We start from the raw sequence: 23,910 nt of genomic DNA, 5'->3' as shown, positions 1-23,910 counted from the left end.
ATCACAGATGTTCCACTGTTTTGTCGTCAGGCCGGAAGACAGAAATTTCCTGAGATTTCTTTGGTATCGAGACAACAACCTGGAAAATGACATCACGGAGTATTGTGTGAAAGTGCATGTCTTCGGGAATAGTCCATCACCAGCAGTCGCCATTGACTGTCTCAGACGAGCCGCTGAAGAAGGGGAGAGGGAGTTTGGCAAGGATGCAAGGCAGTTCGTTGAAAGAGACTTTTATGTTGATGATGGACTTAAGTCTCTGTCCACATCAGATGCTGTTATCGACCTGCTCAAAAGAACGCAGACCATACTGGCTTGCTCCAACCTCAGGCTACATAAAATAGCCATAAACAGCAGAGAAGTCATGGAGGGCATTCCCCACTGAGGATCACGCCAATGACCTTAAAGATCTGGACCTTGGTGTCGACTCCCTACCTATACAGCGCAGCCTTGGACTCTGCTGGGACTTGAAGACAGACACTTTCCTATTCTAGGAGGCAGAAGAAAGGAAGCCATTCCCTCGCTGGAGGGTATTATCAACAGTGAACAGATTATCTGATCCATTGGGATTCGTAGCACCAGTCACTATATGAGGCAAGGCCTTACTTTGAGAACTCTCAATGGAGACGAGTGATTGGGATGCTCCGTTACCTCCAGACAAAGAAGAACTGTGGGAAAAGTGGAGAGAATCCTTCAAAGAGCTTCAGCATCTGAAGATCCCAAGGCCATACACAAGTGTGTCTCCAACAGAGGCCCAGCACGAGGAATTCTGTGTCTTTTTGGATGCTTCAGATAAGGCAATAGCTGCAGTTGCCTATCTAAATATCTCAGATGCAGAAGGGAACTTCCACATAGGCTTTATATTAGGCAAGGCAAGATTAGCTCCACGTCCAGAACAAACCATACCTCGGTTAGAGTTGTGTGCTGCGTGATGGATGTGGACATGGCGGAGCTCATTACCTTTGAGATTGGACTCCGCCTTCCGCCTGTGGATATGTAAGACACAGTGTCTTTCTGTGTGCCTTTAATTTCTCCCTTTCTTGACTAAAAGTTTGAAATTTTAACTTTATTCTGTTGAATCTGTTAAAGTGATAATTATAACCATGGCTACCTTGAGAAAAATTCCCGATACAAGTTAGTAAATCTAAAAAAACTGACGAAGCTTCTGAAGAGCCAGCCTGGGTTAATAGATTGGAGACTCAGATGAGCTCTATCGTCGCTGAATTAACTCAATTAAAAGAAAGCCTTCTTCCTTTGGAGGAAAAAATTGATTCTTTGAGCTTGGATATCTAAGGATATTCCATTTAGAATTGTGAATTCTTTTAAATATTTAGGTATTATCATACAAAAAATATAAGGATCCTTATAAAGCTAATGTAGTTCCTTTATTGGACTCTTAAAGGCATCCGTTAGTCTTTCGAGACCATGGATCTGCGCCTGGAAAGTCTTCACTCTCCAGGGCGCAGGCCTGGGCAAGGTTGTATCGAAGACCAGCAGTTGCCCATGCTGCAAGTCTCCACGACACCAATGTTGCCCAAGGGAAGGGCATTAGGACCCATACAGCTTGGCACCGGTGTCGTTGCAGAGCAATGTGTGATTAAGTGCCTTGCTCAAGGACACAACGCGTTTCCTTGGCTGGGGCTGGAACTCATGACCTTCAGGTCACTAGTCCAATGCCTTAACCACTTGGCCACGTGCCCACATTGGACTCTATGAAACAATTATTTTCTAGATGGAATCCTCTTACACTTTCTTTAATAGGTCGTATTCATGCTGTGAAAATGATGATTTTACCTAGATTTTTATATATTTTTCAAAATATACCTATCTTTCTAACCAAAAAATTTTTGATTAAATTGATTCTACTATTTTGTCCTTCATTTGGAATAATAAAAAACCAAGCGTTAATAAGTTTCATTTACAAAATTCTAAAAAAGATGGTGGACTCACGTAACCAAATTTAAGATTGTATTATTGGGCTGTTAATATTCGACAATTATGTTTTTGGTTATATTGGCTTGATAAGAACCAAAACCCAGCTTGGATTGATTTGGAATTTAAAGCTATTAATCAACTTTATTTAACTTCATTATTAGGAGCTCCATTACCTTTGCAAGTTGCTAAAATTTCCAATTTAAATTTCTACCCTGTTATTAAACAGTCCTTACGGATTTGGTTTCCGTTTTGCAACTCTTTTAATTTTAAACAATTTAAATTGTCTAGACCTGTATTTCGAAATTTGCTAGTTAAACCTTCAATTTCTGATCCCATCTTTCTTTTATGGAGAAATAAGGGGATTTGTTCTTTTGCAGATTTATTTAGTGATGGTTGATTGATGTCTTTTGAAGAGTTAATTAGTAAATATTCTCTCTCTTACACACATTTCTTGCAATATTTACAGATTAGACATTTTTTACAAAAATATGTTTCTACGTTTCCATATATGCAAGAATCTGATTTGTTGGATACCATTTTGAATATGAATCCCTTAGTGAGAGGCTCCTTTGGTAGAATTTATAATTTATTTTTACCACAAAAAGATAACCTCTCACTAAAGATTAAACAGGATTGGGAGAGAGAACTTAATTTGACTTTTGTTGATGAAGATTGGTTGCGAGTTCTGAAAATGGTTAATTCTTCTTCGATATGTGCCAATCATTGTTTAATTCAGTTTAAAATTGTTCACTTATTATTTAACAAAGGAGAGGCTATCCAAAATATTTCCTAATATAGATAATTATTGTGATAGGTGCAAAAATGAAGTAGCTACTTTGTCACATATGTTCTGGTCATGTCCCTCTTTGAAGTCTTTTTGGAAATCTTTATTTTCTACATATTCTAAAGCTTTGAAAATTAATTTACAACCTAATACATCGACTGTTCTATTTGGAATAGTTCCGCATCTCATTGAGGGTATTTCATTTTCAAGCTAACATGTAATTGCATTCGTTACATTGTTGGCAAGAAGAGCTATTTTATTAAAGTGGAAAGATACCTCCGCTCCTACACTAACTCAATGGTTTTCTCAAGTAATGTTATGTCTTAGTCTGGAAAAAAATAGAAGTTGAACTTTTGATCCCCGATTTGAATTTGAAAGAAGGTGGAGCTCTTTTGCTAAATATTATCATTTAATTTGAATCAATTTACATGGTTTCCTTCCAATTTTATATTATATAAATACGATTTGGCGGTTGTTGCTTTCTTTTTCTTCTTTTATATATATAAATGATTGTAAGACGTATTGCTCCGGGAGTTTAGTTCCTAATGTTTTTTTTTCTTTTTTTTTGTTTTATAGTTAGTGGGTTTTTTTTTAAAGTTAGCTGGGATTCTCTTTTTTTCCTTCTTTTCCTTTAATAAATTTTTTTTCATTAGCATATACAAGTATTTTTCTTCAGCTTTATTAATTACATATGGCCTACTCCTGCACCTATTTTCTATGTATGTTTCTATGTATACATACTAATTGTTGAATTTCTGTATTTTATAGATGTAGAAGATTATATATAAATAAAAAGATTTAAAAATGAAATGAAATTACCTTTGAGATTGACATCGAGTGTGATGCAGTCATTTTCTATACAGACAGCAAGATAGTTCTGGTTACATTTATAATGAAAAGCGGAGGTTCTATGTTTATGTCAGCAACTGGATCCAGAGAATCAGGAGGGGCACACAGCCACAACAATGGCATTATGTGTCCACTGATCACAACCCTGCAGACCATGCCACAAGGTCCATCCCTGCAGCCCGTCTGAAAGACACCACCTGGTTTACCAGGCCTACATTCTTATCTCAGCCAGAGAAAACTTCTCTCAAGACAGCCATGTTTGAACTAGTGGACCCAGAACAAGATAAAGAAATTCGCACGCAAGTGACAGTGCTCACCTCCACCACCCAAGACAGCCAACTTGGATCTCAGCGCCTTGAGCGCTTTTCTACCTGGAGGGCCCTTACTCATGCTATATCTTGTCTCAGACATATTGCATGCCTCTTCAAGAATACCTCAGAAGATTCTACAGGGATTTGCAAGGGATGGCATCATTGCGAGACACCATACACAGTGGAGGAACTCAGTCAGAGCAAAAATGTCATCAATTGATCTGTGCAGCAGGAAACTTATGCTGAAGAAATGGAATACATCAGGACCCAAAGAGATATCGCTAAGGACTGTCCTCTGAGGATGCTAGATCCATTTATTGGTGAGGATGGCCTAGTAAGAGTCGGAGGATGTATACAGGAATCACAGTTGGGACATGAAGAGAAGAGGCCCCTAATCATTCCCAGATGGCATCATGTTACATCCCTCCTTGTGCAACATTACCATGTGGAGCCACAACATCAAGGACACCACTTTACTGAGGGCGCTGTCCACTCAGCTGGCTACTGGATTGTGGGTGCCAAAAGGTGTGTTCAACTACATCACCTGCCGTAAGCTTTGAGGGACATGTGAAGTCCAGAAAATGGCTGACTTACTTCCTGATAGACTCAGCATGGAACCGCCTTTCACGCATGTTGGTGTTGATGTATTTGGACCCTGGACCATCTCTGCGCACCGTATGAGGAGTGGCCATGCCGAAAGTAAAAGATGGGCGGTTTTATTTACCTGTTCAAGCATCAGAGCCATCCACCTCGAGGTCATAGAGTCCAATGCCAGCTCAAGTTTTATAAATGCCCTGAGAAAGTTCCTGGCAATCTGTGGGCCAATCAAGGTACGTTCTGACCGGGGAACGAATTTCATTGGAGTGTGCAAAGATCTAGGAATCTCCTCCAGTGTTGATGAAGATGTGGTGAAGCGGTATCTCTCAGAAAAGGGCTGTACCTGGATAATTCAATCCGTCTCATTCCTCTCATATGGGAGGGGCATGGGAGAGAATGATTAGCATCACCTGCAAAATCCCGGCCTCCATGCTTCTCCAGTCAGGGCCTTCTAGACTCACTCATGAGGTACCCGCCACCTTTATGGCCGAGGTGATGGCCATTGTGAACAATAGACCTCTAGTGCCCGTGTCTACAGATGCAGAAGATCCATTCATTCTCACTCCTGCCACGCTGCTTACACAGAAAAATGGCCCTTATCCCATTCCTCCAGGTGAGTTCGACAGCAAGGACCTGTACAAGAGACAGTGGCGGCAGGTGCAGAGCCTTGCCAGTACTTTCTGGGACAGATGGCGCAAGCAATACTTGTCTACCTTGCAATTATGAAGGAAATGGACGTCCAGTAGGCCAACTATCATAGCAGGATCTGTGGTGCTCATGAGGGATTGTCAATCCAAGAAAAGTGACTGGCCTTTAGGAGTCATAACTCAGGTACTTTCTAGCAAGGACAGAAGAGTCCGTAAGGTTGAGGTGAAGATCAACAGAGGTGATGGAACAAAGCTGTTACTCAGGCCTGTGGCTGAAGTGGTTTTGCTGCTCTCCCCTGAGGACTCAGAACGAGGGACTTCCTAATTTAGTGGTGAACTGTGAAAGTGTTAAATTGTGGTATCTAGGGATACCAGGCGGGAGTGTGCTGCCTTAGTAGTTAGTTATTTCTATTTGTCATTTAGCACCCTTTGCTGGTAGTTTTGTACAGCAGTCATGTGATCTGTGTCTCTAGTTGATGACATCATCAGTAGGCGTCGAGACAGTTCTACAGGTAGAGTTGAGGGAGAGCTTGTGCCATTTCATCCAACATCATCCTGACGTTCCGGACACTTGTCATATGCCTTGTTGAAGTCCATGTAGGCAACATCTATTGCCTTGCCTTCATCAACTTTCCTGGTAACTTCATCAAAAAACTCCATGACATGTCCTACCACACATAAAGCCATACTGACTATCCCAAATCAGGTCCTGTCTATCAATATACTTTTATATCCAGTCCCTCAGAATACCTTCCAATAACTTTCCCACAACTGACAACAGATTCACTGGCCTATAATGTCCTGGTTTATATTTAGAGCCTTTCTGGAACAGCTGAACAACATCAGCTATCCTCCAGGCCTCTGGTACCTCACCTGTTGCTAAGGATAATATAGATATCTCTACTAGGGTATTGGCAATGTCTGCACTTGCCTCCCATAATGTCTGAGGGAGCACCTTGTCGGGCCCTTGGGGTTTATCCACCCTAATTTGCCTCTCTGTAGTCTGTTTAGGATCTATGAAGTTGATGCCGCTTTGCCTCACTTCTATAGACTCTGTGTCCATCTCTTGAGTAAATACAGATACAAAACATTTATTTAAGATCTCCCCCATCTCTTTTGGCTCCACACATGGACTACCATTCTGATCTTCCAGAGGACCAATTTTGTCCCTTGCAATCCTTTTTGCTCTTAACATATCTGTGGAATCCCTTAGGTTTCTCCTTCAATTTGTCTGCTACGGCAACCTTATGCCACCTCTTAGCCCTCCTGATTTGATTTTTTTAAGTGTTCTACCTGCCTATACCTGCTCTTTTTTTTTTCCTCAACCAGGGCCTCAATATCTCCTGAAGACCAAAGTTTTTTTATTTATATACACATATTCTTTTTCTCTCTCTCCTTTTTCTCCCTCTGTCCCTCTCACTATACCCCTTGCCCATCCTCTGGGTTTTCCCCCCCTCCCCCTTTTCTTTCTCCCTAGGCCTCCTGTCCCATAATCCTCTCATATCCCTTTTGCCAATCAACTGTCCAGCTCTTGGCTCTATCCCTCCCCCTCCTGTCTTCTCCTATCATTTTGGATCTCCCCCTCCCTTTCCCATTTTCAAATCTCTTACTAGCTCTTCCTTCAGTTAGTCCCGACGAAGGGTCTCGGCCCGAAACAGCGACTGTACTTCTTCCTATAGATGCTGTCTGGCCTGCTGCATTCACCAGCAATTTTTATGCATGTTGCTTGAATTTCCAGCATCTGCAGATTTCCTCATGTTTGCGTTCCCTACACCTGTTACTTTTAGCTTTTATTCTGACAGGCACAGCCACCCCTTGCACTCTCAGAATTTCATGTTTGAAGGCCTCTCACCTACCAAGTACATTTTTGCCAGAAAACAGCCTGTCCTAATCCAGACTTGCCAGATACTTTCTGATAGCATAAAAACTAGCCCTTCTCTAATTTAGAATCTCAACCCACAGACCAGAGCTATCTTTTTGTGTATTTACCTTGTATAGCCCCCCTGGCCACCCTCAGGTTCGCTTGGCTCGCTGTCGTCTAGGGAAACAGCCTTGGCCCCGCCAAACTGGGTAATTCGTTTGTGTGGATGCTGTGTGAGGTATCCCACCCCGCCCAAATAACAGACAATACACCAGATGCAATTAAATGATTTACAGTTTATAGATATTACTGGAACTATATAATTAAGAATAAAATATAAAAGGAAAATAAAAGGCGCCACACTTATCAAAGTTCAATCTCTTCGTGCACAAAAACCGTTGGAGCTCAATGACCTTTTTCTTCACCCTACGACCCCTCAGACCACCTCGACTGGCCGCCTGGGACCAACAACGGTGGTCGACCAGACGCTCCACATGAGTCCGTCTCCGTCTCCTCGCCGAACGTCCCGCTTGGGGTCCGACCCCGTTAGCGGACTCACAGCACCTCGTCCATCCTCTGTCTCACTCTCCCGCCTTCTGCCCCAAAACCCCGCGCATACAGTATCTTCAAATACACCAAAACCATAACAACTATCCCAATTGGTTAATAGCACCCTCTTATCACCCTCTAAACCACAATAAGCTGCTAGCGCAAACTTTCTCAGCGTTTAACACAACAAAGCCGCATTCCCCAGATTAACATAACAAAAACGCCATTTTAATTAGCCTCCGCAGTAACATAAAAATCGAAACCCCCTTACACTCTCCCCCCACCAAATAAAGTCATGTCCTCATGACTTCTAAATAACTCGCCACCCAGTCCTACAGACACACAACACACACATACACAGATACACACAGTGACAATGCTCCCCAAACAGTGGACCTTACTTCCGTCCCACGGGCACTACACTTGAAACTAATTGCATTGTAATCACTAGATACAAAGTGTTCCCCTACACCAACTTCTCTCACCTGCCTTTTCTCATTCTCTAATAGCAGTCCTTTGACAGTATGGGAGTCCCAGTCAATATGTTAAAATCACGTACTATAACACATTATGTTTCTTGCAACAGACTGCTATCTCTCTACAAATTTGTTCCTCTAAATCTCTCAGATGTTTGGCTGGTGTAATAAAGCCCCATTAATGTGCTCATAACTTTCTTATTTCTCAGTTCCACCCATTACGCCTCACAACACGAGTTCTCCAGTCTATCCTGACTGAGTACTGTCATGACATTTTTCCTTGGCTAGTAACGCCACCCTTCCTCTTTTAATCCTTCTTGCTGTGTCGCGTCTGAAACAACAGAACCCCAGAGTATTGAGCTGCCAGCCCTACTTCTCCAGCAAAGAAGTCTCACTAATGGCTACAAATTATAATTTCGGATGTTGATCCATGTTCTGAGATCATCTGCCTTTCCTACTATACTTCTTGCATTGAAATATACACAGCTGAGGACATTAATCACCCCTTGCTCAACCTTTTGATCCTTGACTTTGCCTGAGGTCTTAACAGCATTCGTCTCCACAACTCCTCCACTGTTCTGCCTATCCCCCTGCAACTCTAGTTTAAACCCCACTGTACAGCACTGGCAAACCTTCCCTCTAGGATAGTTGTCCCCTTCCAGTTCATGTGCAAGCAGAGTCCTCTGTACAGGCCCCACATTCCCTGGAAGAAAGCCCAATTATCCAAAAATCTTATGCCCTCCTTTCTACACCAACTCCTTAGCCACATGGTAAACTGCATAATCTTCCTATTTCTGGCCTCACGAGCACATTGCATGGGTAGCAATTCTGAGATCACAATCATGGAGATCCTACCCCTTAACTTAGCAGCTATTTCCCTGAGCCCACTTCATAGAACTGCATCACTCTTCCTTCTTATGTCTTTTGTATGTACATGGACAATGACCTCTGGCTGTTCACCCTCTCTGTTAAGAATGCTGAGGACTCACCCTGAAATGTCCTGGATGTGGCATTCAGGAGACAACATACCATCTGGGAATTTTGTTCTCATCCACAGAACCTCCTTTCTGTTCTCCTAACTAGCAAATCCCCTTTCACTACAGCTCACCTCTTCTCCCCCATTTTCTTCTGAGTTACAGTCACACTCGGGGCCAGAGTCCTGACTGCCGTGTCTTTCCCCTGCTAGGTCTCTCGACACCCCGAACAGTGACCAAAGTGTTGTTGAAGGTGATGGCTGCAAGGGTGCACTGCACTGGCTGTTTTAACCCCTTTCCCCATCCTGACTGTCACCACATGTCCTGCACCTTAGATGTAACTACTACTCTATGTGTCTGAACTATCACCCCCTTAGCCTCCAGAATGGTCCGGAGTTCATCCAGTTCAAGCTCCAACTCCTTAACGCGGAGTGTTAGAAGTGCAGCTGGATGCACTTGCAGGTGTAGCCATAAAACTCCAGTTCTAAAGCTATTTGCTTACTTTTATTGCATCATTCTGTGCATTGGGTGTTTGATGGTCTTTTTTAATGGGTTCTTTTGGAATTCCTTTGCTTTGTGGCTGCCTGTAAGGAGATGAATCTCAGGATTGTATAATGTATACATACTTCTATAACACATGTACTTTCAACTTGAACTTTAAATATATACTCTGTGATACTTTATAACATAAATAGTTTTTAAAATTATTTCATATGTAACATAAATACCACCATTTTTCCCCTAAATTTTCAGATATAGTGATTATAAACGTGTGATTTATAATCAAAGGGGGGATTGTTGGATCCAACTGTTTAATTTTAATTGTCATTTTCTTTACAGTTTCAACTATCAATTATCTGCTTGTATTTTAAGTAGCCTTTATACACATAGCACTTCAATATGTATAATATGCACAAAGTATAATTCTGGAAGCTTTGTGCTGCAGTATAGAATAAGTAGTGGTTGTCACTTATTTATGCAATTTCTTTTGCGTATAAAATACACTTCTCACGCTCTTAAACTTTCCGATGATTTTAAGTTCCCTGGCCCCCACCGCTTTACTTTCACCGTGGATGTCCAGTCCTTATATACTTCCATCCCCCAACAGGAAGGTCTCAAAGCTCTCTGCTTCTTTTTGGATTCTAGACCTAACCAGTTCCCCTCTACCACCACTCTCCTCCATCTACTGGAATTAGTCCTTACTCTTAATAATTTCTCCTTTGGCTCCTCCCACTTCCTCCAAACTAAAGGTGTAGCTATGGGCACCCGTATGGGTCCTAACTATGCCTGCCTTTTTGTTGGCTTTGTGGAACAATCTATGTTCCGTACCTATTCTGGTATCTGTCCCCCACTTCTCCTTCGCTACATCGACAACTGCATTGGCGCTGCCTCCTGCACGCATGCTGAGCTCGTTGACTTTATCAACTTTGCCTCCAACTTTCACCCTGCCCTCAAGTTTACCTTGTCCATTTCCGACACCTCCCTCCCCTTTCTAGATCTTTCTGTTTCTGTCTCTGGAGACAGCTTATCCACTGATGTTTACTCTAAGCTTACTGACTCTCACAGCTATCTGGACTATTCCTCTTCTCACCCTGTCTCTTGCAAAAATGCCATCCCCTTCTTGCAATTCCTCCGAATTCGCCGCATCTGCTCTCAGGATGAGGCTTTTCATTCCAGGACGAGGGAGATGTCCTCCTTTTTTAAAGAAAGGGGCTTCCCTTCCTCCACCATCAACTCTGCTCTCAAACGCATCTCCCCCATTTCACGCACATCTGCTCTCACTCCATCCTCCCGCCACCCCACTAGGAATAGGGTTCCCCTGGTCCTCACCTACCACCCCACCAGCCTCCGGGTCCAACATATTATTCTCCGTAACTTCCGCCACCTCCAGCGGGATCCGACCACGAAGCACATCTTTCCCTCCTCCCCCCCGTGCTTTCTGCAGGGATCACTCCCTACGCGACTCTCTTGTCCATTCGTCCCCCCCATCCCTCCCCACTGATCTCCCTCCTGGCACTTATCCTTGTAAGCGGAACAAGTGCTACACATGCCCTTACACTTCACCCTTACCACCATTCAGGGCCCCAGACAGTCCTTCCAGGTGAGGCGACACTTCACCTGAGAGTCGGCTGGGGTGATATACTGCGTCCAGTGCTCCCGATGCGGCTTTCTGTATATCGGTGAGACCCGACGCAGACTGGGAGATCGTTTTGCTGAACATCTAGGGAGATCGTTTTGCAGAACACCTACGCTCTGTCCGCCAGAGAAAGCAGTATCTCCCAGTGGCCACACATTTTAATTCCACATCCCCTTCCCATTCTGACATGTCTATCCATGGCCTCCTCCACTGTAAAGATGAAGCCACACTCAGGCTGGAGGAACAACACCTTATATTCCATCTGGGTAGCCTCCAACCTGATGGCATGAACATTGACTTCTCTAACTTCTGCTAATGTCCCACCTTCCCTTCATACCCCATCCGTTATTTATTTTTATACACACATTCTTTTTCTCTCTCTCCTTTTTCTCCCTCTGTCCCTCTGACTATACCCCTTGCCCATCCTCTGGGTTCCCCCCGCCCCCCTGTCTTTCTCCCTGGGCCTCCTGTTTCATGATCCTCTCATATCCCCTTTGCCAATCACCTGTCCAGCTCTTGGCTCCATCCCTCCCCCTCCTGTCTTCTCCTATCATTTTGGATCTCCCCCTCCCCCTCCCACTTTCAAATCTCTTACTAGCTCTTCTTTCAGTTAGTCCCGACGAAGGGTCTCGGCCCGAAACAGCGACTGTACTTCTTCCTGTAGATGCTGTCTGGCCTGCTGCGTTCACCAGCAACTTTGATGTGTGTAAGCTGTTTTATGTTTGGCACCATTGTTAGATCCTTTCTTCAAGTGTAAGACCCCCTGTCACAGTTCTGTTCCTGCTCTTTCTGGTTCTATCAACTCTTAAAACAACTTGTAAGGATACAAGTTGTGTGCCTTGCTCCTGAGTTCTTAAAGAACCTTGGATTTAAACACCAGAATCCAACAGTACAGCCAGTACCTTGCTGAGAAAGGGATGATATAACATTTGTTCTCAAATAATAATCATGTCTTTAGGTTATGCATATTCTTGTCTTGATCTTAACAATACTGTATATGCTTTAAACAGAACTGCATTTCATTACCCAGATTTAAACCGTGAATACAAATTCATCGAATTTAGAGCATAAGACCATAAAACATAGGAGCAGAAACAGGCCATTTGGTCCATTGAGTCTGCTCCGCTATTCAATCATGGCTGATCTTTTTTTTCCCCCTCCTTAGCCCCACTCCCTGGCCTTCCCCCCATAACCTTTGATGCCATGTCCAATCAATCTCTGCCTTAAATACACCCAGTGACCTGGCCTCCACAACTGCCTGCGGTAAATAATTTCACAAATTCACCATTCTCTGGCAAAAGAAATGTGTCTGCATCTCTTTTTCAATTGGACACTCCTCTATCCTGAGGTTGTGCCCTCTTCTCGTAGACTCCCTCACCATGGGAAACACCTTTTCCACATCTACTCTTGTCTAGGCCTTTCAACATTTTTCTTCTAAATTCCTGCGAGTGCAGAACCAGAGCAATCGAATGTTCCTCATATAATAACCCTTTCGTTTCTAGAATCATCCTTGTGAACCATCTCTGGACCCTCTTCAATGCCAGCACATCTTTTATTAGATAAGGAACCTAATCTGTTCACAATACTCAAGGTGAGGACTCACAAGTGCCTTATAAAGTCTCAACATTACATCTCTGCTCTTGTATTCTAGACCTCTTGAAATGAATGCTAACATTGCATTTGCCTTCCTCACCACTGACTTAACCTGCAAGTTAACTTTTAGAATGTTCTGAACAAGGACTCTCAAGTCCCTTTGCATCTCAGATATTTAGATTTTCTCCCTGTCTAGAAAATAGTCTGCACGTTTATTTCTACCACCAAAGTCCATGACCATGCATCTTCCAACATTGTATGTCATTTGCCACTTTCTTGCCCATTTTTCTAATCTGTCTAAGTCCTTCTGCAGCTTACCTATTTCCTCAATACTACCTGCCCCTCCACTAATCTTCATATCATTTGCAAATTTGGCAACAAAGCCATCTATTCCATCATCTAAATCATTGATATACAGCATAAAAGAAGCGTCTCAACACTGACTCATGCAGAACACCACTAGTCACTGTCAGCCAACCAGAAAAGCATCCTTTTATTCCCACTCGTTGTCTCCTAACAATCAATCAATACTCTTACTGTGCCAGTAACTTCTCTGTAAAACCATGGGCTCTTAACTTGGTAAGCAGCCTCATGTGTGGCTGCTTGTCAAAGGCCTTCTGAAAGTCCAAATATACAACATCCACTGCATCCCCTTTATCTATCCTACTTGCAATCTCCGCAAAGAATTCCAATAGGTTTGTCAGGCAAGATTTTCCCTTAAGGGAATCCATACTGACTTTGTCCTATCTTGTCCTGTGCCGTCAAGTACTCCATAAAGTCATCCTTAAGAATTGACTCCAACATCTTCCCAATCACTGAGGTCAGGCTAATTGGTCTATAATTTCCTTTCTGCTGCCTTCCTCCTTTCTTAAAGAGTGGAGTGGCATTTGCTGTTTTCAAGTCCTCTGGCACCATTGCCAGAATCCAATAATTTTTGAAACATAATTCCTAATGCCTCCACAAACTCTACCGGTATCTCTTTCAGAACCCTAGGGTGCGGTTCATCTAGTCTGGGTGACTTATGTACCCTTATGTCTTTTAGCTTTTTGAGCACCTTCTCCCCTGTAATTGTAACTGCATTCACTACTCTTCTCTCACACCCTTCTACACCTGGTATTTCTTTTGCAGTCACTTCTGCCAAATATTTACAAATCTTTTTGAAATTATTTCCCTTGCTCTAAAGCTTCTTTATTGTTATGGAACGGGTGACTACCAAACAAAGCTTGCTCTTACCTGACTTTAATCTTAGACATATCAGTCATGCCCTTTTATGCTCAAATAGGTAGAATAAAAGTTGAATGATCAGCCATGATCATAATAAATGACGGTGTAGGCTCGAAGGGCCGAATGGCCTACTCCTGCACCTATTTTCTATGTTTCTAAAAATATTTTTGCTAAAATCTTGGGATTTGATCATCTGATTTCCTTTATTCAAGAAAGGGAGTAGAGATAGCCCAGGAAATTATAGACCAGTGAGTCTTGCTTCAGTGGTTGGTAAGTTGATGGAGAAGAACCTGAGAGGCAGGATTTATGAACATTTGGAGAGGTATAATATGATTAGGAATAGTCAGCATGGCTTTGTCAAGGGCAGGTCATGCCTTACAAGCCTGATTGAATTTTTTGAGGATGTGACAAAACACATTGAGGAAGGAAGAGCGGTAGATGTAGTGTATAAGGATTTCAGCAAGGCATTTGATAAGGTACCCCATACAAGGCTTATTGAGAAAGTAAGGAGGCATGGGATCCAAGGGGACATTGGTTTGTGGATCCAGAACTGGCTTCCCACAGAAGGCAAAGAGTGGTTGTAGACGGGTCATATTCTGCATGGAGGTCGGTCACTAGTGGAGTGCCTCAGAGATCTGTTCTGGGACCCTTACTCTTCGTGATTTTTATAAATGACCTGGATCAGGACGTGGAGGGAAATGTTAGTAAGTTTGCTGATGACACAAAGGTTGGGGTGTTGTGGATGCTCTGGAGGGCTGTCAGAGGTTACAAAGTGACATTGATAGGATGCAAAACTGGGCTGAGAAGTGGCAGATGGAGTTCAACTCATAAGTGTGAAGTGGTTCATTTTGGTAGGTCAAATATGATGGCAGAATATAGTATTAATGGTAAGACTCTTGGCAGTGTGGAGGATCAGAGGGATCTTGGGGTCCAAGTCCACAGGACACTTAAAGCAGCTGTGCAGGTTGACTCTGTGGTTCAGAAGGCGTATGGTATATTGGCCTTTATCAATCATGGAATTGAATTTAGGAGCTGAGAGGTAATGTTGCAGCTTTATAGGACCCTGGTCAGACTCCACTTTGAGTACTGTGCTCAGTTCTGGTCGCCTCACTACAAGAAGGATGTGGAAGCCATAGAAAAGGTGCAGAGGAGATATACAAAGATGTTGCCTGGATTGGGGAGCATGCCGTATGAGAATAGGTTGAGTGAACTCAGCCTTTTCTCCTTGGAACGACAGAGGACGAGAGGTGACCTGATAGAGGTGTATAAGATGGTGAGAGACATTGATCGTGTGGGTAGTCAGGGGCTTTTTCCCAGGGCTGAAATGGTTCCCACAAGAGGACACAGGTTTAAGGTGCTGGGGAGTAGGTACAGAGGAGATGTCAGGGGTAAGTTTTTTACTCAGAGAGTGGTGAGTGCGTGGAACGACTGCCGGCAACGGTGGTGGAGGCGGATATGATAGGGTCTTTTAAGAGACTTTTGGATTGGTGTATGGAGCTTAGAAAAATAGAGGGCTATAGGTAACCCTAGTAATTTCTAAGGTAGGGACATGTTCGGCACAACTTTGTGGGCTGAAGGGCCACTATTGTGCTGTAGGTTTTCTATGTTTCCATGAGTAGTATTCTCTTATCACATAGAAAGAGGCCTTTCAGCTTATTGAGCCAATACCAAATGTTTTAGCAATCCAATAAATTCCATACACTCACTTACCCTACACAGCCCTATTACTGCACCTTGATTTTCCTCTACCTACCTCTTCCTGGAATAACTTTCAATACTCATTAAGCCTGCAAAACTAGTATACATGATAAACCAGTATACACCTTGAGGGAATGTACATTGTCATGGGTGAGCCTGCAACCTCCACACTGACAGCACCAAAGGTTAGGATCATATTCAATCAGCTGATCTGTGATGCAGAAGCATTATCTCCTTAATTGTAGTGATGAATTAGTTTACTAACCAATTATTATCAAGTACACATTATCAGTGTGTTGAATCTCAATATTATGAACATGTTCCTAAAACTACTGAGATTAATTCTCATGACAGAAAAAATTTGATTTTCTTTCAGAAATGAAGAGGTAGTTTGTACCAGAAGTATTTCAAGGTCAAGATGGAGAAAAGTTGTTGAAAAAGTAAGACTCAATCTTTTGAAATCTTTTACATTCAGAATATTTGATTATTTTGGAACTTAGGCAGAGTTCACAATCTGTAAACAGTCAGAATGGCAAATTGAAAGTAAGCAATACTTATTCCTTGATTAGGAATGGAATTTCCATGTTGCATTCAGAAAAAAAATATAGTTAAGTTTTTGATTAAATATTAAAAAGTATGTGAATATTTAATGAAAAAATGAAGTAATATTGTGAAGTTTATTTAAATGTGCAGGATTAGGCTCGGGTGGATTTCTCATCCACAGCTATAATTTTCAATGAGTTTCAGCAGAATGAAGTTGTGGATTTTTCGGGGTGTGTGGATTTCAGCTTACTGAAGGTTCATTAAGCTGTTGATTTTGGTGATTTTGAGAAAGTAACTTATAATAGAGTTTCACGGTATTTCATATCCATTCAAAAGGACATTGGGTGGTTTCAAAAACTGATGCCTGACACTCAACAGTGATTTTGTGTTTTGTTAAGTTCAAAATGTAATCCTTAATAATCTTGCAATATGAAACCAGCTGTAAAATATTAATAACAACATTTTTTTCAAATGTTAAGCATTTCAACTGTAAAAAGTAACTGGTGAGAATTTTAGTTTGTGAACATTGATCAATGGCATCATGATTAACAAGATCAAAATTCAAGTAGTTCCTAGATACACTGGTGCTAAGTTTGTGAACCCCGTAGAATTTTCTCTATTTCTGCATAAATATGACCTAAAATGTCATCAAATCTTCACATCTTAAAACTAGATAAAGAAAACCCAATTAAATAAATAACACAAAAAAATATTATGTCTGTTCATTTATTTATTGAGAAAATTGATCCAATAGTACACGTATTTTCTGGAAAAAGTATGTGAACCTTTGCTTCCAGTAACTAGTGTGACCCCCTTGTACAGCAATATCTTCAACTAAACGTTTTCAGTAACTGCACATTGGCTTGGAGGAATTTTTGGCCATTCCTCCTTACAAAACTCTGGGATATTGGTGGGTTTCCTTGTGTGAACTGCTTGCTTTAGGTCCTTGCACAACATTTCTATAGGATTAATGTCAGGACTTTGACTCTTATCTTTCAGATCATTGTCTTGTTGCGTTTTCCAATTTATATTAAGCTTCAAGTGACACACTGCTACCCTGACATTCTCCTGTAAAATGTCTTGATATGATTTTGAATTCATTGTTCCCTCAACGATTGCAAGCTGACCAGGCCCTGAGGCAGCAAAGCAGCCCCAAACCATGATGCTCCTTCCACCATGCTTCACAGTTAGGATGAGATTTTGGTGTTGGTGTGCTGTGCCATTTTTCTTCCAACCATAGTAATGTATATTTCTGCCAAAAAGTTCAACTTTTGTCTCATCTGTCCGTAGAACATTGTCCCAGAAGCATTGTAGAACAGCCAAGTGGTCTTTTGCAAACTTGAGACGTGCAGCAATGTTCTTTTTTGGAGAGCAGTGGTTTCCTCTGTGGGGTCCTTCCATGAACCCCATTCTTGTTCGGTGTTTTTCTTATAGTGGATACATGAACAGAGAGGTTAGCAAGTTCTGGAGATCTATGAATGTATTTTGCTGTTGCCCTTGGGCTCTTTTTCACCTCCTTCAGCATAACACATTGTGGTCTTGGTGTGATCTTTGTCCACTCTAGGGAGAGTAGGAACAGTACTGAATTTCCTCCATTTGTAGACAGTTTCTCTTACTGTGGGCTGACAAACGCTCAGGTCTTTAGAAATGCTTTTCTAGCCTTTTCCAGCTTCATGCATCTTTACAGTTCTTCTTCTATGGTCCTCTGAAAATTCTTTTGATCAAGACATAGTGCACATAAACAGATCTTTCTTGAGAAGAGCAGGCTCTGTTAATAACCTGACTTTGTGTGTCTTTTTATAGGGCAGGGCACCTGTACAACCCACACCCCCAATCTCAACTCATTGATTGGAACACCTGATTCCAAATAGCTTTTGTAGAAGAAATTACCCCAGAGGTTCACATTCCTTTTCTAACAAATACGTAATATTGGAAAGTTTTTCTCAATTAATTAGACTTAGATTAGATTAGATTCAACTTTATTGTCATTGTGCCGAGTACAGATACAAAGCCAATGAAATGCAGTTAGCATCTGACCAGAAATGCAAAGAATAGTGTTATTTACAAAATAACTGCGAATAAAAAGTAAGTGCTACAACACACAAATATTAAAGTACTGAGACAGTACCATATGGGTGCAATACTGCTTAGCGCTGTGATGTGAGGTTCAGCAGGGTCCTGAACAAGGTAAATGAACAAGTATAATATTTTTGTAAACGCAAAAACGAAAAAGTCTGCAGATGCTGGAAATTCAAGCAACACACACAGAATGCTGGTGGAACACAGCAGGCCAGGCGGCATCTATAGGAAGAAGTACAGTCGACGTTGCGGGTCGAGACCCTTTGTCAGGACTAATGGAAAAAAGAGAGAGTAAGAGATTTGAAGGTGGGAGGGGGAGACCTGAAATGAGAGGAGAAGACAGGAGGGGGAGGGATGAAGCTAAGAGCTGGGAAGTTAATTGGCAAAAGGGATACAAAGCTGGAGAAGAGTGAGTATCATGGGACTGAAGGCCTTGGAAAGGGGGAGGGGAACACCAGAGGAAAATGGAGAACAGCTAAGGGGTTATTGTGAGAGGGAAGAGAGAAAAAAAGGAAAAAAAAAATTAGGGATGGAGTAAGAAGGAGAGGAGGGGCATTAACGGAATTTAGGGAAATCTGTGTTCATGCTATCAGGTTGGAGGCTACCCAGATGGAATATAAGGTGTTGTTCCTCCAACCTGAGTGTGGCTTTGTCTCAACAGTAGAGGAGGCCATGGATTGACATATCGGAATGGGAATGGGACGTGGAATTAAAATGTGTGTCCACTGGGAGATCTTGCTTCCTCTGGCGAACAGAGCATAGGCATTCAGTGAAGCAGTCTCCTAGTCTGCGTCGGGTCTCACAAATATATAGAAGGCCACACCGGGAGCTCCGAACGCGGTATATCACACCAGCAGACTCACAGGTGAAGTGTCGCCTCACCTGGAAGAACTGTCTGGGGCCCTGAATGGTGGTGAGGGAGGAAGTGTAAGGGCAGGTATACTGTGTCCAGAAAAATATATTCAGCATTTGTATAGAGCATTTTTACTTAAATGTACAGCACAGTGGCTAAGCAGTTTAGCGTCATGCCAATATAGCACGAGTGACCTAGGTTTAATTCCGCTGCTGTCTGTAAGGAATTTGTACTCTGTCCCCGTAACTGAATGGTTTCCTCTGAGTGTTCTGGTTCTGTCCACGTTCCAACGACATACAGGATAGCAGTTTAATCGGTCACATGATGCAATTGCGTGGCACTGGCTCATTTGGCAGGAAAGGCATGTTACCATGCTGTATCTCTAAATAAAAGAGTAAACAGATGAAAAAATTAAAATAAGTGCAGAGAGTGAGGTGATATTCAAAGTTATTAGGAATATTGCAATTGGTTTATTATTAGGGTTTTCAGAGTTTTAGTTCAGAAAATTGAAAAGTTTATTTGTTTTCTGATGATGAACTGCCATTCTAATTTATACTACTGAAGGAATTAATTTCAACAATCAGTATTAACAATACGTAAGTTTTCAGGTTACTACAAAATGCAATATTATTTTTGCACAAAAGCTCTATTTAATATACAACTGTTTATGTTGTGTACGAATGCAATAAAGCAGGCAAGAATATTGAGAAGAGATGTTGCTTACCTTTTGCTTAAAAGAAATAAATTGGATTAGGCCTCAAGATAAATAAAATTTAAAAAGTGATCATGCAAAATAAGCTTTCTCTGAAATTTGTATTTAGGTTACATGTTTACAAACTCCTTTTCCAAATGCATATTAATTAAAAATGTTCAATTAAGAGTTATAGCATACAATATTTATGTTATAAAATTATCATTAAATTTTGATAATTTATTTAGCAGTAGTTGACACTAAGATCTTCTTTCTTATTCTTGTTTCATAATGGAAGCAGCCTGTTCTTACGAATGCTTTTTTTTTTGAGTGGCATTGAATAAATTGTCTTCTTGGGTAGGATGTCATAAATTAATTTTCAAAACCTCCTACAAATTAAAGTGCGATATTTTAAAGATTAAATGCCTGAACTTAAAGGTAAAATTAAATAGTTTAATAAAAGGCAGTTTTTAGCCAAACATTTTTATGCTATAACCTGCTATCATTGAACATGGAGGTTTTTTCTACTTGAATCTTTCAATGCAACATCGCTAAATAATACAAAGTTGTAAATATAATATGTTCTCTATCATCTTCTTGTAAAAATCTAAAGAGCATTTTTCCAAAGAAAAACCTAAAATTTAATATGATAATCTAATCCTGGTTGCCATTTACTCCTTATGTTTGCCTTGCCTTTCTTTATATATGATAGGCTTTCGTTGTGCTGCTTTACCTATTTTGATCTTCTCTTTCTTCAAACCAATCTCAAATAGAAGTTGAAAGTTTCTTTATTTTGCAGACTTTGTACTCATATGCTGCTCAGTTAAATATAGGGGTTTGCTCAGATACAAATTTTGAATTCTGCATTAAATCATATCATGCTTATTAAATTTAGATCTCGTTGGTTGGCCTTAATAGTGTGTTGCTCACGACAGGGCAAAATGCTTAAATCACCTACTGGGCCAGATTTGTTAGAAACAGCATAAATAATTAAATAGATTTAGATTAGATTAGATTATGAGGACACACAGTCCTCTCTTATTGTCATTTAGTAATGCATGCTTTAAGAAATGATACAATGTTCCTCCGGTGATATCACAGAAACACAAGACAGACCAAGACTGAAAAACTGACAAAAACCACATAATTATAACATATAGTTACAACAGTGCAAGCAATACCATAACTTGATGAAGAACAGACCATGGGCACAGCAAAAAAAAGTCTCTCGAAAGTCCCAAACTCGCACGCAGACGGGAAATATCCACAAAAAATAGCTTTTGTACCATATTTACATGAATTTATTGCAGTTTGCTTAAATATTATATTAAAAGTATTGTACATTATTAATACTCATATAAATATGTTGACATTTAAGTGATAATGGGCTAAAAACACGAGTTCAATGTTTACAGTAAATTCATTATCCCGTAAATAAATACCACCATATACTATCCTGATTAGATTATTTTTCTTGCGGGCATTCACAGCAAATACATGGAAGCACAACAGAATTAATGAAAAATCTCACACAACAACCAATGTGATAGAGACATAGCAACATAGAAAACCTACAGCACAATACAGGCCCTTCAGCCCACAAAGCTGAGCGGAACATGTCCCTACCTTAGAACTACCAAGGCTTTACCCATAGCCCTCTAATTTTCTAAGCTCCATGTAGCCATTCAGGAGTCTCTTAAAAGACCCCATCGTTTCTGCCTGTACCGCCGGCAGCCCGTTCCATGCACTCACCACTCTCTGCGTAAAAAAAAAAACAACTTACCCCTGACATCTCCTCTGTACCTACTTCCAAGCACCTTAAAACTATGCCCTCTTGTGGTAGCCATTTCAGACCTGGGAAAAAGCCTCTGACTATCCACATGATCAATGCCTCTCATTATCCTGAATACCTCTATCAGGTCACCTCTCATCCTCCGTCGCTCCAAGGAGAAAAGGCCAAGTTCACTCAACCTATTCTCATAAGGCATGCTCCCCAATCCAGGCAACATCCTTGTAAATCTCCTCTACACCATTTCTATGGTTTCCACGTTCTTCCTGTAGTGAGGGGACCAGAACTGAACACAGTACTCCAAGTGGGTCTGACCAGGGTCCTATATAACTGCAACATTACCTCTCAACTCTTAAACTCAGTCCCACGATTGATAAAAGCCAACGCACCGTATGCCTTCTTAATCACAAAGTCAACCTGCGTAGCAGCTTTGAGTGTCCTATGGACTCGGACCCCAAGATCTCTCTGATCCTCCACACTGCCAAGAGTCTTACCATTAATACTATATTCTGCCATTATATTTGACCTACCAAAATGAACCACTTCACACTTATTTGGGTTAAACTCCATCTGCCACTTCTCAGCCCAGTTTTGCATCCTATCAGTGTCCCGTTGTATCCTCTGACAGCCCTCCACACTATCCACAACTTTGTGTCATCAGCAAATTTACTAACCCATCCCTCCACTTCCTCATCCAGGTCATTTATGAAAATTACAAAGAGTAGGGGTCCCAGAATAGACCCCTGAAGCACACCACTGGTCATCGGCCTCCATGCAGAATATGACACACACAGAAGACTCTTCGCCTTCTGTGGGCAAGCTAGTTCTGGATCCACAAAGCTATGTCCCCTTGGATCCCATGCCTCCTTACTTTCTCAATTAGCCTTGCATGGGGTACCTTAGCAAATGCTTTGCGAAAATCCATATACACTATATCTATGGCTCTACCTTCATCAATGTGTTTAGCCACATCCTCAAAAAATTCAATCAGGCTCATAAGGCACGACCTGCTTTTGACAAAGCCATGCTGACTATTCCTAGTCATATTATGCCTCTCCAAATGTTCATAAATCCTGCCTTTCAGGATCTTCTCCATCAACTTACCAACCACTGAAGTCAGGACTATAATTTCCTGGGCTATCCCTACTCCCTTTCCGAATAAGGGAACAACATCCGCAACCCTCCAATCCTCAACCTCTCCCGTCCTCATTGATGATGCAAAGGTCATTGCCAGAGGCTCAGCAATCTCCTTCCTTGCTTCCCACATTAGCCTGGGGTACATCCCGTCTGGTCCCGGTGACTTAACCAACTTGATGCTTTCCAAAAGCTCCAGCACATCCTCTTCCTTAATATTTACATTCTCAGACTTTTCAGTCCACTGCAAGTCATCCCTACAATCGCCAAGACCCTTTTCCGTAGTGAATACTGTTGCAAAGTATCTTTTAAATACCTCTGCTGTTTCCTCCGGTTCCATACACACTTTTCCACTGTCACACTTGATTGGTCCTATTCTCTCACGTTTTATCCTCTTGCTCTTCAGATACTTGTAGAATGCCTTGGGGTTTTCCTTAATCCTGTCCACCAAGGCCTTCTCATGGCCCCTTCTGGCTGTCCTAATTCCATTCTTAATCTCCTTCCTGCTAGCCTTATAATCTTCTAGGTTCCTATCATTACCTAGTTTTTTGAAACTTCTGTAAGCTCTTCTTTTCTTCTTGACTAGAATTGCAACAGCTTTTTTACACCATGGATCTTGTACCCTACCATTCTTTCCATGTCTTATTGGAACGTACCTGCTCAGAACCCCACGCAAATATCCCCTGAATATTCGCCACATTTTTTCTGTGTTTCCCTGAGAACATCTGTTTCCAATTTATGCTTCCAAGTTCCTGCCTGATAGCCTCATATTTCCCCTTACTCCAATTAAATGCTTTCGTAACTTGTCTGTTCCTATCCCTCTCCATTGCTATGGTAAAGGAGATAGAGTTGTGATCACTATCTCCAAAATGCTCTCCCACTGTGAGACCTGACACCTGACCAGGTTCATTTCCCAATACCTGACAGGAAACTGCAAATACAAAACAGAGAAAATAATAATAACTGAACAATAAATATAAAGATTATGAGTTGCAGAGTGCTTAGAAGTGGATCCACAGGTTGTAGATTCAGTTCATTGTTGGGTAAGTGAAGTTATCCCCTCTATTTCCAGAGTCTGATGGCTTTGTGGAACTTGAGGCTCCTGCATCCTCTTCCTGATGGCAGCAGCAAGAAGAGGGCATGGCCTGGATAGTAGGGATCATTGATGATGGATGCTGCTTTCCTGCGA

The 23,910-nt window shown here is 41.6% G+C and overlaps 1 protein-coding gene across 5 annotated transcripts in view; it reads left to right on the top strand.

Annotated features, from left to right (window-relative positions):
- Positions 1-23,910, top strand: part of LOC140209874 (protein unc-13 homolog C-like) — a 923,018-nt gene that overhangs the window by 267,302 nt on the left and 631,806 nt on the right. For all 5 annotated transcript variants that reach the window (XM_072278476.1, XM_072278475.1, XM_072278477.1 and 2 more), the window contains one exon: positions 16,009-16,072. In XM_072278476.1, the coding sequence (XP_072134577.1) occupies positions 16,009-16,072 (64 nt within the window). The remainder of the gene's footprint in view (positions 1-16,008; positions 16,073-23,910) is intronic.

Source organism: Mobula birostris, chromosome 14 (genome assembly GCF_030028105.1).
Source record: "Mobula birostris isolate sMobBir1 chromosome 14, sMobBir1.hap1, whole genome shotgun sequence".
NCBI lineage: Eukaryota > Metazoa > Chordata > Chondrichthyes > Myliobatiformes > Myliobatidae > Mobula > Mobula birostris.
This window is presented reverse-complemented; position numbering and strand designations above follow the sequence as displayed.